The sequence below is a fragment of the Apis mellifera genome, linkage group LG1 (genome assembly GCF_003254395.2).
Source record: "Apis mellifera strain DH4 linkage group LG1, Amel_HAv3.1, whole genome shotgun sequence".
Classification (NCBI taxonomy): Eukaryota; Metazoa; Arthropoda; class Insecta; order Hymenoptera; family Apidae; genus Apis; species Apis mellifera.
In genome coordinates this window covers 18761927-18779664 of record NC_037638.1, presented here as the reverse complement: position 1 = coordinate 18779664, position 17738 = coordinate 18761927, and the positions used below count along the sequence as shown (strand labels likewise).

The 17738-nt window shown below is 41.4% G+C and overlaps 1 protein-coding gene across 6 annotated transcripts in view; it reads left to right on the top strand.

Moving 5' to 3' along the window:
* The first annotated feature begins 1919 nt into the window (after positions 1 to 1919).
* The window catches only part of LOC410696 (protein madd-4), a 186238-nt gene continuing 170419 nt past the window's right edge, over positions 1920 to 17738 (top strand). For 5 of the 6 annotated variants that reach the window (XM_026440578.1, XM_026440597.1, XM_026440582.1 and 2 more), the window contains exon 1: positions 1921 to 2541. In XM_026440578.1, the coding sequence (XP_026296363.1) occupies positions 2518 to 2541 (24 nt within the window). In that variant the 5' untranslated portion in view covers positions 1921 to 2517. Of the gene's footprint in view, positions 2542 to 17738 lie in introns of all 6 variants that reach the window. The other variant, XM_026440580.1, reaches the window with a different exon arrangement.

Sequence of the window (17738 nt, the reverse complement as noted above, 5' to 3'; positions counted from 1 at the left end):
ATATGCAGTTCACTTTGCGACAGAAATACGAGAATAGAGTTATGGAAATGATCGAAATATCTTTCGTTTCTTAATTTAACCGTTCGATACAGTTTTTTTCTTTAAGGATTCTCGAGCTCGTGAATCGATAGATCTTTTTTTATATCTTGTTGTTCGGAGAGGAAGTCTTTGAAAGTGAGGTATTAACTTTTTTAAAGTTGTTTATAAGGGGATTCTTGTTCGACACACTCAAGTTTCGTACTTTTGCATCTTATTGCATCGACTTATTTGATGCATTAATAGGTTGCTGAAATGTTATTTTATTTTTCCGATGTTGAAAAATTGATCGTATGCGCAGCTGAACTCGACCGAGCCATATTTTTGTTAAATATTTATTTGGTATCAGAAATTTACATTCAATATCCTCATCCCCGTTCACAAATTCATCAACGGGACAATTTATCCAGACCATATTGAAACTAAACATAAAACAATCGCGGTAGTGAATAAAAATCGTTTCGGACCAACGATACACCCTCCCTGTTGTTTCAATCGTTGATCAATCTATTTTATCTCTTCTTTGACAAATGAAACCCACAGTGAGAGATGATCTTCCGGAAACGCGGGATGAACTCTGGTAAATCCATACATTGACATTTAAACTCGATAAAAAAAAAAGGATAAAACTTTATCCCGGCCCGGGTAACAGGAAGATGACTCGATTCGTTTCCAATTCGTATTCTGCATTATATCGAATATATTTTTCGAAAAGGGGAAAAGAGGGGAAAAAAAGAGGGAACAAAAATATTTAACAATTTGTACAGTTATTCGTATTGAACACCGGTGGCTGCGGGTCGCACGCATCATTTCTCATGTACGCAACGTGCACGCACGGCAAATAGACGTTTGATTCAACATGCATACACGCAACTACGCACACACGAATCGGGTCAACGTTTCGATTAACGTTCGTCAAACAACGTACGAATCCGTCGGCCTACACGCGACAGTAATCATTTCCGAACAGACCGATTTTTTGACGCGATTGACAATCTTTCAAATAATGACAATTATTTTTCTACCACCGTTTCCTCCCTTCTCATCCCTTACCATACCCGTAACCAGTATGGATTTTCAATATCGATAAATCTCCATTGAGTCCGCCTCAATCTCCGTCACCCGGAATCCATCTTTCCTCGGGACGTTTCACAAAAGATATTTCCTTTGGTAAATCAGAAGATTCGTCGATCTATAAAATTTCTGCCCGCAAACCGCGCGTGCATCGTTCTGCTGATATTTACAGCCCTTTTTTTTTTTTTTCTCATCCACCTGTCAGTAATGTCAATATCGAGTCCCGCAAATCCCGGAACAACTTGTTTAACCTCGTGTACTTTGACTCTCTTTGATTAAATCTTCGCTCTCTCGATATACGTATAAAAATAATTATCTTTTCAAATATTTTGAACAAATTTTTCTGAAAAAAATCTGAACGCTAATCGCGATCGTCGAACACGTTCATCCGGAAGAAAATCGCACGCCATCGACGGATACAACACGTATAAAACAAATTCGACATTCGGTCCGCGTGATCCTCGCGGCTTACATCGGTCCCGTCTCCCTCCGACCGTCCATCGTTTCGATCAAACCGTCTTTCTCCGTGCTCTTACCCCTTCTTAGTCCCGACCAGCCAAACCACCCCTCCGGCACCACTTTATTCCAACCTCGGCCCCAACGAGAGCGATGAGGGTGGACGCGGTGGGAGGGAGGGAGAGAGAGAGATGGAGCAAAAGAGCGAGCGAGGAGTTGACGGTGGGGGTGCACGAGGGTTGGAGTTGGCGTTGGTTAGTCGTGGAGGGGAGAAGGGCACAGTGTGTTTCTCCGCGAACCCCTCCAGCCCCCACCCCAGCCGCACGGGCGCCAACGTCAAGCGCTTTCGAGACGTTAAGGCCGACACTCGTGCGGCGCACTTCGGCCCGACGACATCGGCCAGGATCGTAGACACGTGCGTGTGCGTTAACCCTTTCGTATCATCCCCTCGTTAGATCGTCCAAGATCGATGAGATCCATTCGTGCCGTGTAACGTAACGCGTCCGTGTTATAAGTTATTATATTATGATATTTCTAAATCGTCGTGTAATTTAGTTCGTTTTTTTTTTTGCACGTACAACAGTTTGTTACGGTTGAATTTATTTTCGCGATCGCGATCGTGGCAACAAAGTCGCAAGAGCGAATTTATCGTCACGTGGATAGTCGATTTTTGTGGCGATGTGTAAACCGCACCGCGAAGAAGGGTGAGAAACAAGTGTGATATATGTAATTGTAAAGTGAGACACTGCGGTGTGATCTGTCCTTGGAGAAGGGTTGAACCGATTCCTCGATGCGCCCTTCCTTGGAGGGCGCAGCCTGTACGCGGTGGCAAGTCGAAGATCTTTGACGATAGCTCGCACGCAATAGAATTTGGAGCACGTAGAAACGGGATATCTTCTCTAGAAATCGGAAGACGGACGAAGAATTTGCCGATCGACGACCGAAAGGATCATGAAGAAATCTTACTTTATCTTCGTGAGTTTTTTTTTTTTTTTTTTTTTTTTTATATTAAAGAGAGATTCCTCTATCATTGGTACAAATGCCAAGCAATCTGATCGAAGTGTTTCCGGACAAAAGCGTGTGTCGCATTCTTGATTCTTTTGCCTAATCCTTACTATCCTTCTACTTTTTCTTTGATTCTTCTTCTTCTTTCTCGTTTCTTCCCTTTGTTTGATTGTCGTTACTCGCGAGTTGACAGTGAAAGCGAGTCTGCATTCTCCGGAGAGTTTTACCCTTTAACACGCAAAAGCTCACCGTTTCACGTTCGCCTTTCCTCTTTCTTGCTTCTTACCAAAGATCAAAGACCAACGACGTCGCTTTAATCTGCCAATGGCGGAATGGCGCATGATTCCTTCTCCTTTCCATTCTGCCCCTTGCTTTGAGAAGACGTGCGCTTTTTGAATACTGTCTTGTCCCACGAGCAAAAGTCCTTCGGCCTCTCCTTTATTCAACGCGATTTTTCTTCCTTCCTCTAACGTATCATGGTTTGAGAACGGTGAAATTAATAGAGTAGCCACGTGACTCTCTTGACTGGAGAAGAGAACGAGGTCAGTCGCTGCACGTGACCCGTGCAATGTCGATTTTCAGACTTTTCCAGGCTTAAGGATTTCATCCGAAAGTTTTACGAATAGAATTCAAGCATTACGGCCGCCCACCTGAGACCTCTGTTCGCTGCTTTTCTTTATTCCATACCGTTTTCTTGATCTCTGTTCATCGAGTTTTGAACGATCATTTTGAAAATTAATTAACGATGGCGAAGAATTTCGTCTCCCGCTTTGTCTCCACCGTTATTTTAATAACGTATAAATCAATCGGTTCGTGAAATCTCAAATTTCCGTGTCTTGTTTCAATTTCATGAAATGAAATATCAAATTTGTTGAACGTATATGGATAAACTAAATCCATGGATGTAAATATAAATCGTGGAAAAGATAGAAATTCATCGGCACGCAGTAAATGATAAATTTTTCATGCTAAAATATTTACGCAAGCAAATTATATCGGCGATTAAAGAGATTAATAGTAAAAAATATGTCGAAATGGCGATTAGAATTGCTCACCAGCCTCGATAACGAATGAATCTCGTCTTTGGAATGTTTCTTTGGAAAAACTATCCCTTCTTCTTACAATGATGCGTATTTCAATTCGATAATTCGCGTCTCATCTTATGATTTGATTGACGAAGCTGTTTGTGGAATAATGAGATTTCTCGCAATTTTATCTTTAATCCGAATCGTGATTTTTATTTTTTCATCCACAAATCTCATTCGTCGGTATAAAGGGATTAAATGATCTCGCGTGAATTCCAATTCTCGAAAAGCAGAATTCTCGTTAATCGTACGTTGAACAAATAAAATGTTTTCAAATCATCAAAGTGATATCGACGAAATCCTCTCTCTCTCGTGTCCTAATTAATACTGCTGTTAATGTCGAGAAGTTAGCGCCGAATGCATTGGATTTCGCATCAACTGAATCATAGTAGCAACTGTACCCTCAGTTTCCAAAGAAAGTTATATACCTTTCGGATCGTATTATACGAATTTCGAGCCATTGCTGTTTGTTGCTGCAGAAACTTGGTCGGAACTTACGAACGGAGCTTCTCCATCGTACAATACGAACGGGGATGAAAGAGGGGGAAAATGCTTGTAGAGGTTCTGGATCTCTTCTCCTATCCGTTTTGAAGGAACCTTTTTGAAAGAACTCGCGAACGTGCAAATATTCTGACATATGGCCGTTCCTTGGACCTCGTTTCGATGATTTTTAATTTTCGGAGCGGAAAGCTCGCGTTGTACGTCCGCGTTTATCCATCGAAACTTTCGAACCCATTTTTCTTCCGAGATTTTTCCTTTCGCGAGCGGTACACGATTCTTTGTGAATTTTCGCACAATTTATAAACTTTTCGAATTACGATTTTATTTGTCGGAAGAATATGAAACGTTAAATGACAGTGGCGTGACAATTATCAATAATAATTTATAATAATTCCGATGTATTTGAAGTTGTGAGGCGATATTTGAATATTTGGACGAATTGATTTTATCCTATTATTCGTGGAATGCAAGTGAAAAAATTCGAAATAATCGAAGAAAGCATTCATCCCTTTTCGTTTGTTTTTCAATTCGTTACGCGAACTATCGAAAATTTGATTCGTTAACTCGGATTTTTGTTATATCTCCGTATGATCATCTGTATCCGTTGTGTGAAAACTAGGATGTTGACTGTTTATGGTAGAGGTCCGAAAAAGCATGGAAAATGCGAGCGTGCAAAGGACGCTAGTAAACGGAGAAGATAAAGAAATTTTGACGCGACGATTTCTCTTCATTTACTTTTCTTACTACGGCTTTATCCCGTAAATTGCAGTCGGTGTAATGCACTAAATGGAGGCAAACTTTAGAATTTATGTTTCTTTTTTTTCCTACCTCTAAGAATTGCGTCCAGCGAGGACAATTTTTCCCCTTGAAACGGTGCAAAAATCGGTATACCCCTCGCTCGACACGATCCAATTTACATTTCGACGACAGAGCGTAATAAACTCTCGTGTCGAGGCTTATCGTATCTCCGTTCTGGTCCCCATGTTTTAAAACTGCATGAATATTTCACGAACGCTTCAATCTTCCCTTCAAGGTGTCGCCAAATGACGTTACCTCGAAAAATGGTCTCACCCTGTCGTGAGTTTTCTGTGTCGAACGAGCGGAAAGTGGTAGGCTATAATCTCGGAGGACAATGAGGAGATCTTACTTGTGTAGTGGAATTTTCTCACTTTGTGAAAAGAGCCAAGAAGCCAGCTACATTGGTCGACAGAAGTCTTCTTTATTACCTGGCCGATTTTGCGTGGCCCACCCCTGTAGACGTGTTCACGTTGAGAGCGTTTAAAAGGCTTGTTTTCTTCTAACCTGTTCTCCTTTTTTCCCTTTTCTCTTTCTCTCTCTCATTGCCGTATACCTGGTCGAAAGGACATAGGGGGGGATGTCACGGACAATAGGTTTGAAATCAGCACGAGTCAAACAAGCGGCGAATAAAAATTCGTGAACGTGGCCGAGATGAACGGATAATGGAAGCGCGAAAACAGATATGTCGAAGGGCGGATTCGTGGCTATATGTATAGAATACGTGGAAGTGGAAAAAAAAAGTTCAAGTGTATATGAATAATGACGACTCGTACTAATAATCATCGTACTAATAACGTGGTTCGCGTGCTATCGTGTATGACTAATGGTAGTATTTGTCACGAAATTATTTTTCACTATCGGTCATTTCAGAAACAATTCCAGATAGAACGTGGACGTTTGTTTGATAGATCGGTTAATAAAAAGAAAAGAAGCATTGGAGAAGAAGGAGAATACGCGAGAATATCGTTTATTTGATCCATATTCGACCAGAAAATGGTGCTATTTTCGTGTTGCATGGAATATTTGATTATATTCTTTGAAACTCTTTGGAAGTAATCATCTTGTGGCTATTTATGAGACCGAAATGATTCACGATATGAGCAGGGAACGATGTTTGCGGATCCGTTGCATTGATTTTGTTTATTTTGAGGTATTATTCGCAAAGAAAGTAAATTGGGACAAATATATTTTTACATGGTTTTCGATTTTTTTAAAATAAATTTCTTCCCTCGTTATTCATTTTATATTTCTAGTAAATTTCTTTAATATTCATTCGATATTTGTTGTTACACCTCGTACAATGGATAATATCTTCGTATTTTATCTCCTGGTAGAAAAAAGTAAATAAATTTTATAATATTGAAGTTAGATAAAATGTATACGTCGAAAAATGATCGTAAATTCTCGTTCAAAGTACAACAGCAATCGTACAATCGACCAATGGAACGTGCCAGTTTTTTCCCTCAATTTTCAAATAGTTTGTTGTCTGTGGGACATTGCTTGTTCACGTAGTTTCGTTAGGTGGCGTACGTCGATTTTTGGCAGAAACAGGAAAGATTGTCGTCAGCAACGATCTCTTGCTTTGTCTTCAAACTTCGACAAATTTGTCCACGTTCGTTTTCTAACGAGTCGAAATGTGTGACTCACGAGCGGAATTACAAACGAACTCGAGCTTCTCTTGTTTTTCCTCTTTTCATTACTCGCAACCTGTTATCCCTCACAAGATCAAGATGTAAATTGGAAGCTGGTTATTAGAGATTTAGAGATTCGTCGATGAACATTAATAAGGTTTCTGTCTGATAAACAAATATTCTCTGAGAAAAATCTGATATGATTGTATTGTACGATTTAACATTATTTTGTGAGTTCAAAATTTGTATTTTATATAAAGAAAAATAATTCTTTATATCTAGATGAAGATTCTTTCGTAGATCTAATTGAATTATTAGAAAGAGGACAACGTGTATGACGAAACTTTATTAATATTGCTTCATTCATTTTGAGCTAACTAGAGACATCGCGTGGTAACTTTTGTCATTGCAAATTGGAAGCTCGTTCATTTTTCAGAAAGTTTCAATTCTTTTATATCTAGTTTTAAATTGTTCAAGATCAAAAATTTTCTTCCGTCTAAACGAAAATATCCCATAGTAGTAGATTATAATAAGAATTACAAAATAAGAATTTTTTTATAGGTTCAATTAAATTATTTGAAAAGAAATTTCATTAATATCATTTTTGTATTTGATACACTATTTCTAGTACATTTAATTCAAATTTCTAAATTTTTCAACTTGTCGAAATTCGAAACGTCTCATTATCGAAATCGATATGTCGCACGTAAAGATTCTTCCATGGTATCAATTAAATTATTAAATAGGATTGCACGATGATCTGATTGAACTTGGCGAACATCACAGGCCACTTTGAAGGCAATCTGGGAAATTACACGGTGTGTCTGATCGTTCAGTCCAGGAATAACCGTATTTCGTGGATAGCTGATTGGCGGTTTCTAATTAACGGGTTGTTTCTGACAATTGAAATCGGGATTATCGACTGTACACGCGACGCAGCGCAAAATAAACGTACGTCAAAGGCCTACCGAGCGACTTGTTCGTCAGATATTAGTTACACGTTCGCCCATGGGAAATCTCGGCGAGCATCTCTTCCCGCAGCTTTCTCCGTAGTCGATTGCAAGGCATAAGGAAACATTCTATAGACGTGTCTCTGTCAGCGAGTCGTGCACCGAGAGATCGGTAATGGCTGCGAGAATTTCAACCGGAAGTCTCCTTGGACCTGGAACTTGCCCTTCCCTCGTTTCTCGTTTGCGTGGCGAACATCAAATGTATTCCGGTCCCGTGTCCTAGTCGATCGAGTCCTTTGATTAAATTTTCCCGATGTCCACAGGTAATTTTCCCGTACAATTGTTACGATAATCAGTCGTCATGTCTATCGCGCGAATATTCTCTCGAATTCGAAAGAAGCTCAACAGAAAGCAGACGAAATTGCAGTAATATTATTATTCGTCGTAATTAGGTACTTGGAATTTCGATTTTTCATCGATACGGTCAATCGAGCTAATAATTGAAGGAAAATCTTTCAGGTCATTCGAGCATTCGTGCATAACCCAATTTAACGAGAATATTATTGGTTGTTCAAAAATCTACTCCAATGTCGGCCAATTTACCATCCCCGTCGCGATATCACCGTGCACACTTCGTACAACTCCGTATCCCCTAAATTCTCGGCTATCTTTCTCGACGATACACAGAAACGAAGCCATCGTCACGAGACTAGAGAACGACTTTGGCCGTGTCGTTAGTCGGAATCGAACGCATCGATATCGGACCGAGCTTGTTCCCGCGTTCAACCGTATCGGAGGAGTCCGTTCCCTCCCTGTGCAAATACAAATTGAACGTGTCAAAGGATCCCGAGGCGGCGTTGGCGATAAAAAATACGCTCGTTACCGCGGTCGTGGAGGCGGGCAACGATCGTCGCGCGAACCGTTTCGTCCCTTCGATCAGTCTTTATTCGGCGGTAAGTGGGCCCGTTAATGGAGACGTGGAGAGGCTGGGGCCGGTCCTAGCACCCATTTCGAAGATTGACCTCGAGTAGTAAACCGTTGTTAAGTCTCGTTGCTGTTTATCGAGAGAAAATGTTTAAAAAAAGAAATGTTTTAAAAAGCAAACGAGCAAGTCCGCCTAAAAGGATTATCGGCATCGAGCACGCGCGCGCACGAGCGACGACGTTCAACCTGATCGAAGTTTATCTACCTTATTCCTCTTAACGCGAGCTTTACGGGTTCTCCGTGTCGGTCGAACGTTCACGCACGATCAGACGGTTCCCGGATTCCGAGATTACGGAACGATCTATGAATCAACGGGGACGATAACGAAGCGATACGGTCGATCGGTTTTACCCACGTTCCCGTGCTCTGTTGAATCATTTGGGTGTTACACCGGTCTGGAATGTGTGCTTCCGTGTACCTCGTCCTCGAAACCTTTGAATTTCAAGAAGCGGTTCGTCCGAAAGACCAATCTTTTAGAATTTTCATCCCGTTTACGAGAATATCGAAGCGCGTACTCGAAAATTCGTATTTTCGTAAAAGGTTTACGTATCTTTTCGATGGCCGAAGGAAGATTGGATAAAGATTTCTCGGTGTTTGATATTTGTCGATTGATAAATTTCGATATCGAATTGCACACAGTTTTATGGAAAGATTATAGTCGAGATCGAAGGGATTAAGACATGAACGGGCAGACAATAGGCAGGATGAGCGTAACAGTAAAGAAGGAATATCGATGTATCCAACTTTGTGACCGGTTTACGTGCCAAAGAAGCACAATGCTTTTCCTCGGTAATAGCCTCTCCCGCGTTTTATGGATTCTCTAGCTCGAATCGATATGAACAAGACGTTTCGGATGACGTGGTCCAAGTGCACCCGGCCACCGAGATAGCGCTTGTGCCTAGTCTCCTCCTTTCATCGTTCGAACATGGTAATGGGCCAGTACCGTCGGAATATTCTGTATACCGTATTCCTCGATTCCTTCGAATAACTCCGCGTCTGTCGCGCGTGCGATGAACGTCTTTCTATCCTTAAATCTTTTCCGTTGTCATTCTATTTTCCGAGTCTCCTGTTTTTTGATTGATAATTGACAAATAAAAAAGTCGGACAAATTAAAGATAGAAAAGAAATCGAATATGAATATCTCAATTATTTTTCGAAATTTACGGAATACTTACGGAGAGGTTGAAATATTATATCAGCGGAATAATTGATACGCAATTTTCACTCATCGATTCGTAGAATTTTTTTTTAATTTTCAATCTCCATCCATCTTCATAGAATTTGATTCTATGAAGCGTGATCGATATCGAAAGAATCGGAAGACATCTTATATACGTTGAATTTCCACGACCGATGATTAATCTCTCGCGTGTTAAACCACAATCGTTTCCAAATCACACGAGAAATAAAGTCGCGCACCCTCGACGGACGTACAATCTGAATCTCCGTCAACCTAATGATACTCCCCTTGGCGTCGAGTATTACGTAACAATAGACGATTCTCGCATGCATGGGTAGATTTATCGCGCGCGATTAAGCGGCCTCCGTCCCTCCGTTCCCGGTGTGTTCGAAGCTTCGTCCGGCCACGTCGTCGGCGCGCACACGTGTCAGGAAAGCAATTACCCGCGTAAACGTCGGCCAACCGGTGAACCAACGTTCCAAAAGAGAAATTCATCCCTTTGCAACCTTCTTCCATCGTGATTGATAGTCTCTATACCAAATCTCTACATCAATCTCTGCACCGCCGCCGTTATTACGATTGTTTCGTCGTTTCCACGAAAACCACCGCCGTATTTTGTCCTCCGGCGACGACAATTTTTCTGCTTCTCTAAATATCGATAGTCGTCGTAGCGATTGGCGCGAGTTGTAAAAATACCCGGTCTATTTACGGAGAAAGTTTTCCCCTGTTCCATTTATGGACAAATGTTTGCACGCCCCGCGGAGAAAAACCCCTCGAACGGGATAGGAACACACCCCGCGAAACAGAGAAACACGGAGAAGTGGATGAAAAGTGGAGGAAAGATGGGACGTATTATGAAAATGGAATTTTCCTCTGACCGCGTCGATTCGAGCCCTGCTTTTAACTCGTCCCCTTTCTCGTCCCGTGGAAGAGTTCGAGAAGATTAATACGGGAAAATGTCGGATTCTCAGGGGACATTTGGCAAGAAAATATAAAATATCCTTATGGAATCGTGCTCACGTGGTTACGCGTAACGCAAGATCTCTCAACGGTAAGACTTTTCGAGTTTGATAGATTTTCCCGCCATCTTCCCCTCCTAACTTTATCGTGGATCGATCCCAAAGCGGAATTCGGGCTTTCACCCCTTGCACGGTTGGTAACGAGGACGACGAGATTAGATATCGATTACGTCGATATCACGCATTGCGGATGGAACGATATTTTGCTCGGGCCCCGATGGCCGACCGTTTCAATGGGAACGGAATTCCTCGAGGATAAGCAGTCTGGTTTAAAATGGGAATACTCCGTGCGCGCTTATTATCGAAACGAGACCCGATATCGGCTCGAAAACCGTCTAATTCCGAAATTACTTACCAGATTCGATGGAAAATTACTATTGTCGATAATCCCGCCGCGAAATTTTTCCGCGATACGCGATTGTCGCGAAGAATAAATGAAGAGATCATCGAGAAGCTATCGCGACGTCATCTCGAGAAAACATAAATCACGAAGCGAATTCCCTATGAAGAAACGATCGTGCCACGATATCGCTAGCCTAGTCGTGAGAAAGCGGCCTTAGAGCACTGTTAGTTTACCTAAGTACGTAACCGGTAGACCTAATCTCACGCGAAGAGGATTCCTCGAGGGTGTCACGTTATGCAGGCCGATACGAGCGATAAGACGCGTGTACACAAATACACGGGAGAGAGTAAGCTTCGTGAAAATTCGACTTCTACCGAGTTGATTTCTTGTAGGCGCGTGTTAACAATTCTTCGTCTTTTATCGGCAGGATGCTCCGCTCTATCTGTCGATAGGTCTCGTTGTATCGATTGTTTTATATAGGCAAAGATAGTCATTGAATATGGGTTGGTTACACAGAAACGTGTAATTTAAAGAGTTGGTCATATTCTTTTTCTCACAGATGATATATACAATTTTGAGAGCGAGTTTTATTAACTATTCTTTTTATGCATCTTTCAATACGAATTCTAATTTAACTGAATTTCCAAAGTGCAAGCCAATGCTTTCTTCGTAAGCATTCGTAAAAGTTCCCATTCGAAGCGGAACATTAAAAAAGAAGGTTTCCTCTGTCTGTAACAAAATGTAACGAATCCAGCAGCAACCATTCCGGATAAAATGCTTTCCTTTTCTTCTATCTTTTCCGTCCCCTCTCTTCGCCACAACATCGCACTAATTTCATGATACGAAAGTGTTGGCGGTACGCCGTTAGTTGCCGTGTAATAATGCTGAGCGTTGGTTAACGAGAAAGGCGCGAACCGAGGATAGGAGATTACGTCGTTAAAGCAGAGGATTTCATGGTAGTATTAGCGGAACACGGAATGTTCAATGACGGTTCCCTTGCCGCGATACCGATGCTCCTGTTCAACTTTTCACGCTGGCGCGCCATGCTTGCACCGTGTAGAAGTTCTCGTTTCTAACCGGACCCCCTTCCAATTTAAAGATCGTTTCGACGTGGCGCAGGTTTGCCGATGTTTGCTCGGCAAAGTGTAACGCGACATAATTAACAGTCACGCCCGATGGAAAAGGCTCTCGAAGGCTATGAATAGAATTACACCGTAAAATCGAGATTTCACGAGCGTGTTATAGAACGGCAGGCTAGTAGGAACGAATATCCTATCGACAATGTCGTTACCCCGCCACTCACCGCTTCGATTCTCCGATATTACGATTTCGATCGATTCCATCCGCTCCCTGTCCGGATTGACACGTATGTATGTATGTACCGAGTCGTTTCGATATTTTTCCACGAGAAGGAGGCGGCTTGGCAATTTATGAACCGAAACCGCAATTAACGGGGACGATCCGGATCGATGGAATAACGTCGCGAAAGCATCGAAAGACGCGGAGGATTGCTTCGCACGAAATATAGGTTTTCACGGAAGATACGATTAAAGTTTACACACATACGACCAGTTAGAAGGCAGGACTCTCTCGGGCTTTTACGAGTCTCTATAACCGGGAGGAATTAAAATTTTTATATCGGCTCGGTCGACCATTTTGCCCTCGATTGGGCGTGAAACGAAGCAAATTGATTTCGTAATGGCCGTACGCTGTTCCAATTACTACAGATTCGATTTTATCGATGGGACAACGAAAAATAATCGGTCCCGTTTACAACGTATCGCCCTTCTCTCTCTCTCTCTCTCTCTCTCTCTCTCTCTCTCTCTCTCTCTCTCTCTCTCTCATTTCGGTCGAACGATCGCGGTTTGATCGATTCGTATCTTATTCGCGTATTTATTCCGTTTCTGTATGTCGCATTCGTCGTCTGGCAGAATAAAATACGAAGAATGAAATCGAAGAACGGGAAAATGTGCGCTAACGAATCAACGATAAAATAACACCTGTAATCGAAAAAATTACACGGCCCTCTCCCGCTTTTTCACGCCACACCAATTCGATACCACGAATGAATTCTCCTTTTGTTTCTCGTGTCACGTGTGTTGTTTTATAAAATTAAACGTTCCATTTTGTTTTTCATTTGTCGTTGAAGTTTATTGGAACTGATGTGTCGCTGGCATTTCGTTGTTGCAAAACAACGGGTTTAAATCCCTTCCGTTTGAAATTTATTGCGCTAAACGTTCCGATTTTACGAAGAAAAAAAAAAAAGGAAAAACGAACAACTACCTCCCTCGGTATTTTTCAGTTTAAAATTTTTAAAATTCGACAATCGATCGTCGAGCATCTTTGCGGATCGTTCATGCCTCGAAACGTCCCAAGATTCCGCTAAACGAAACGATTCGCACCACGGAACGAGTAATATCGTGATTATGGTCAGGCTTGTACATGTTTGCGTCGAATATTACCGCAAGTTCTCGGTTTCATGGACCCGTACCGTATGCAGAAGCGTGTGCACGCTGGTAAACGTATTGTACGCGTGCTTATACGATTGTTCGAGCGGCGTTTATAAGGTTCAGCGTGCACTTTATTAACGTTCACTGGGCGTATGGTTCGCGTCGCCGACAATCCGGCAACCACAACGCGTTGGTCCACGATTACAACGGGCTGGCTTCATTATTATCGCGCAACTGCTCCGCGATGCGGACAAAAAGCTTTCGACCTGTTATTCCCGCGCTCCTTTCAATTAATTCGGTGGATCGTCTTCGTTCGAAACGAGTTTCAACTCGAAAGAATTAGTTTTTCATGAAAAACGAACGAGTATGATATTTATTCCGTTTTCGAACGCTTCGAATGTTGTTCAGATTAGTTAAAACGAAATACGAGCGATATATATTGAAAATAAAAATCGCGAGATATTTTATAAATTGTACATATATCTTATACATATATATATCATAAAGAGTAACGACCCGTTAAATTTAACACAGGATCGTGAATAAATTTTATCGATGTTTCGCCTCGGCAAGTCATCTATCGAATCGCATAGTTATGTAGAGATATGTAACAAACGTATCTTCGTAATTGGTTTCGCGTTACCCTTTGTTTCTTTATTCTTTGTTCGCGTAACAATATTATGCATTTTATCATTGCAAATTTATCATGACAAGTTCTTGTACGAACCTCGAATAATCGCGGAAGCTTTTCATTCTATTAACGAAGCATCAGAGCGCAACGTGTTCCTTTGAATAAAAGAAATCTATCCTGCATCGATTTACCGGCTACTCGGTAAAGAGACAATTCCACCCCCGCCCCGCGATCGGGTAATTCACAGGATTACGCGGTCTTAGTTACGAGAAGAATAATTCAACGAGGCCGAGTTTTGCCTTGTCCTTTGAGAGATTATGCAAATGGTCGATTCGAATCTCGGGATTACCGGTCGAGACATTTCGATCGCGATAATCATCGTTAACCTCCTCTCCGCGCCTCCTCTCCTAATTACTCACAGACAATTTGTGGACGACCATTTTCTTCGATTTCTTTCGATTTTTTCATCCCCTTTTCTTTTCCTCGAAGAAGAAGAAGAAGAAGAAGAGAGGAGGGAAGGTTCGATAAAAGATGACTCGAATGACAAATGAATTCGCGAAAAATTCCGCCCCTCGAGCATAGGATTCAACTGGAAGATATTTCTCGATGACCCGTTTCAAGCCTCGACAACAATCGTTGCCGTTTTAAGAGACCGATTACATGACGCAGCACGGGGGCGTCGTCTACGAGGAGGTCAAGCGCGACGACGCGATATAAAATTTTTATAGAGAATTTCTGATTGAACGATCGTTTTACGACATTAGCGAGAGCCACCTCTGCCAATTTGAACACTTTCGTTCGATACACGTTCGATTTTAAAATACACATATATCTCTGCTTACGTATTGGAGAAGATAAAAAGTACTTGCTTTAACGAAGATTGAAACGAAATTCTTTCCCGTTTTCTTTTTCTTCTTTTTTTTTTCTTTTTTTTTTTACGAAGTTGCTTCTCGTCTCGACTCTTTCAATTTTATTCTTTCGTTATAAATTCACTTGGAAACGAAGGTTCGTCGGTAGAAGGTAGGAAATCATTGAATTTAGTGGAGTTCAAAATTCTACTTGGAAAGAAAGAAGGAGCGGGAAGAACGTTGTTTGTTGTTTGTTTGACGATTTTTGTTATATATGGACGAAGGGGTAGTAGGGAAAGGCTTATATAGCTGTACGGTCGAGATTCCGTGGCTTTCCATAGTTCCCTGACGGTATGCGAAGTATCACCACAACTGGCGGTTACGTGTGCGTAATGTTCTGCCGGGAACAGAACCACTTTGTTCCGGAACTACGAAGTTTATTAAAGAGACCGGGAGAAATGTTTTTGAACGTTTTAGAATAAACGCGGATGTAAAAACGAAGGGTGCGTTTTCGAGGCAGGAAAATGGCATTTTTTTTAAATTGTTCCGGTTGCGAAGCTATGCATATTAATTAAAAGAAAGCGTTCTATCGTTAATATCCTCTATAGATACATATGTGAGAGACAAAAATATATTATAACGTTTAAAATCATTATTTCGCATAATTGGGTGGTTCTCGAGTTTTCGATTCGCCAAACTTAAGAATTAAGATTCGCAAGGATTTCTGTCTCCCTTCTCCGTTGCGGAAACCAGAAACAAATGATCCAGATAAAGCTGATAAATGTAGCAACCCGGCTAATTGGAGCCGGCTCACTCGAAGGAAAGTACAGTCAAAAGGGTTAACGACGATCAGCCTCCGACTTATTAGGACACTTTCTTCCTTGTCGAGCTCGTTAACCCGCGAAAGACAATTATCGCGTCCGCGCGTAAACAGGATCGATCGATCGGGATCGCAACATCGATGGGAGGGGGGGCTCTCCCCTGTTCGATTGAGTTGTTCTACCGGTTAACCGTGGAGTACCATTAGCGGCTACTTACCTGGTTATTAGGAAGTTCTGCCGATCTCTCGACGCAGGAACGTCGTTGGAGCAATTACTCGGACACGAGGGTTCCGAGAAACGTTCGTGTCCACCGGTCGGGGAAACGCGTGGAGAGACGAGCACCGATCGTTTCGTCGATAATCGGTGCCGGTGTATCGATCGTGTTCCTGGCGAAAAATCGTTCTAGATAGCGGCTACTCGCCTTTCTTCTCCGAAGTGACGACGAGCAAGGAATTACGTTGATCGCACATTTAACCGCGTAAAATAAGGGATAGAAAAAGAATATGTCGAAGAAGGGTCGAAAATTGCTGAATCCTTTCTATTCCAAAAGAAAATTTTCTTTCGGAATAGAGTTGTGACACCTTTCGTTTATCGTTCTTCCATTCAAGGATAGACGATTTTATCTCGACGTTGAGATGTATGAATTAGTTAAAGATTGAACATTGTGTGACAAAGATAATTATTTTTATTAGGATACTTTATCGAACGTGGATTTGAGAAATTGAAATAACGGATTAATAAGGAGAGAATACGACGAGGGTTCGTCACAGGGTTTCTAATTAATCAAAAATTTGTCTGTGAGAATTATTAGAGATCGGATGCGCTTCTCTTTGTAGGACGAATTTCGTGGTCGATCCTCCTCGTTTGCCCGACCTTAATTACCTTTACGCAAATCACTTCGCATTGGCGTAATGCGCAGCTGCGATAGCTACTTTTGCAATTATTGACGATGTTTCGATCGTGTTAAGATTCGCGTTGATTTTCTATTTTCTAGTTAATATTATTTCTGGAGAATTTTTGTACGTTATGAAAATATTTTTGAAACTAAGAAACGCGAATAATAAAGAGGATTAAAACGATATTAGAGTTAGCCTGGTTCAATGTTAACGTTAATTCTGTATTAAACATGTTTTATATTTCATCGTTTTGAAGCAAAATTAGGATTTGGCACAGTGAAAAATTGATTATCCATTATCTTTCAAAGATTATCACGTAAACGTTGTGTAAATTGCATAAACATCAGGGTTAATAAGTTCATAAAAGATGAATATCTATTTCTTTCACCCGCATCATAGGGGATGAATAACATATCTTGTCCTAGTTTCCTGAATCTCGCGTTGAATAATTTACGGATTCGTGTAATTTTTTTATCGATTATGAACGTTCGCGCTGCATTTCGGCGCATCGAAACATCCGGGAAAGATGCAAATAAAGCGATTGTTGTATCGTGATCGTAATACGAGGAAACAACCAGCTCGTTATGTCGCCGTATGCTAATCGGAAAGCACGAGAGCTCAAAGCCAACCTAATTAACGCTTCGATTGCAAAGGGTTAAATGTATCTTAAACGTATGCATCTTCGACACCCTTTGCCGTGTAATGGGCGAATATTTGGATGAAATGTTACATATAGTCCAATAATGGACGACGAATCTTGAAGCGTGTAAACTTTTCATTTCTTTGCTTAGAGAATCGATACGAACGAGGGAAATATCGATATCGTTGAAAAAATGATTGAAAAGGATAAAACGGTTTTGAATTGTTGTTCCATTAATTAAAATGCGATTTTTGCTAACGAGACGCGTTTCAATGACGTAGATTTCATCGATCGCCGCCAATAACGAAGCAAAACGAAGGCACGATTCCGCGAATAACGATTCCGCGATGAACAAGTTTGATCGATCACAGGCCGACACGCGGTTGAGGC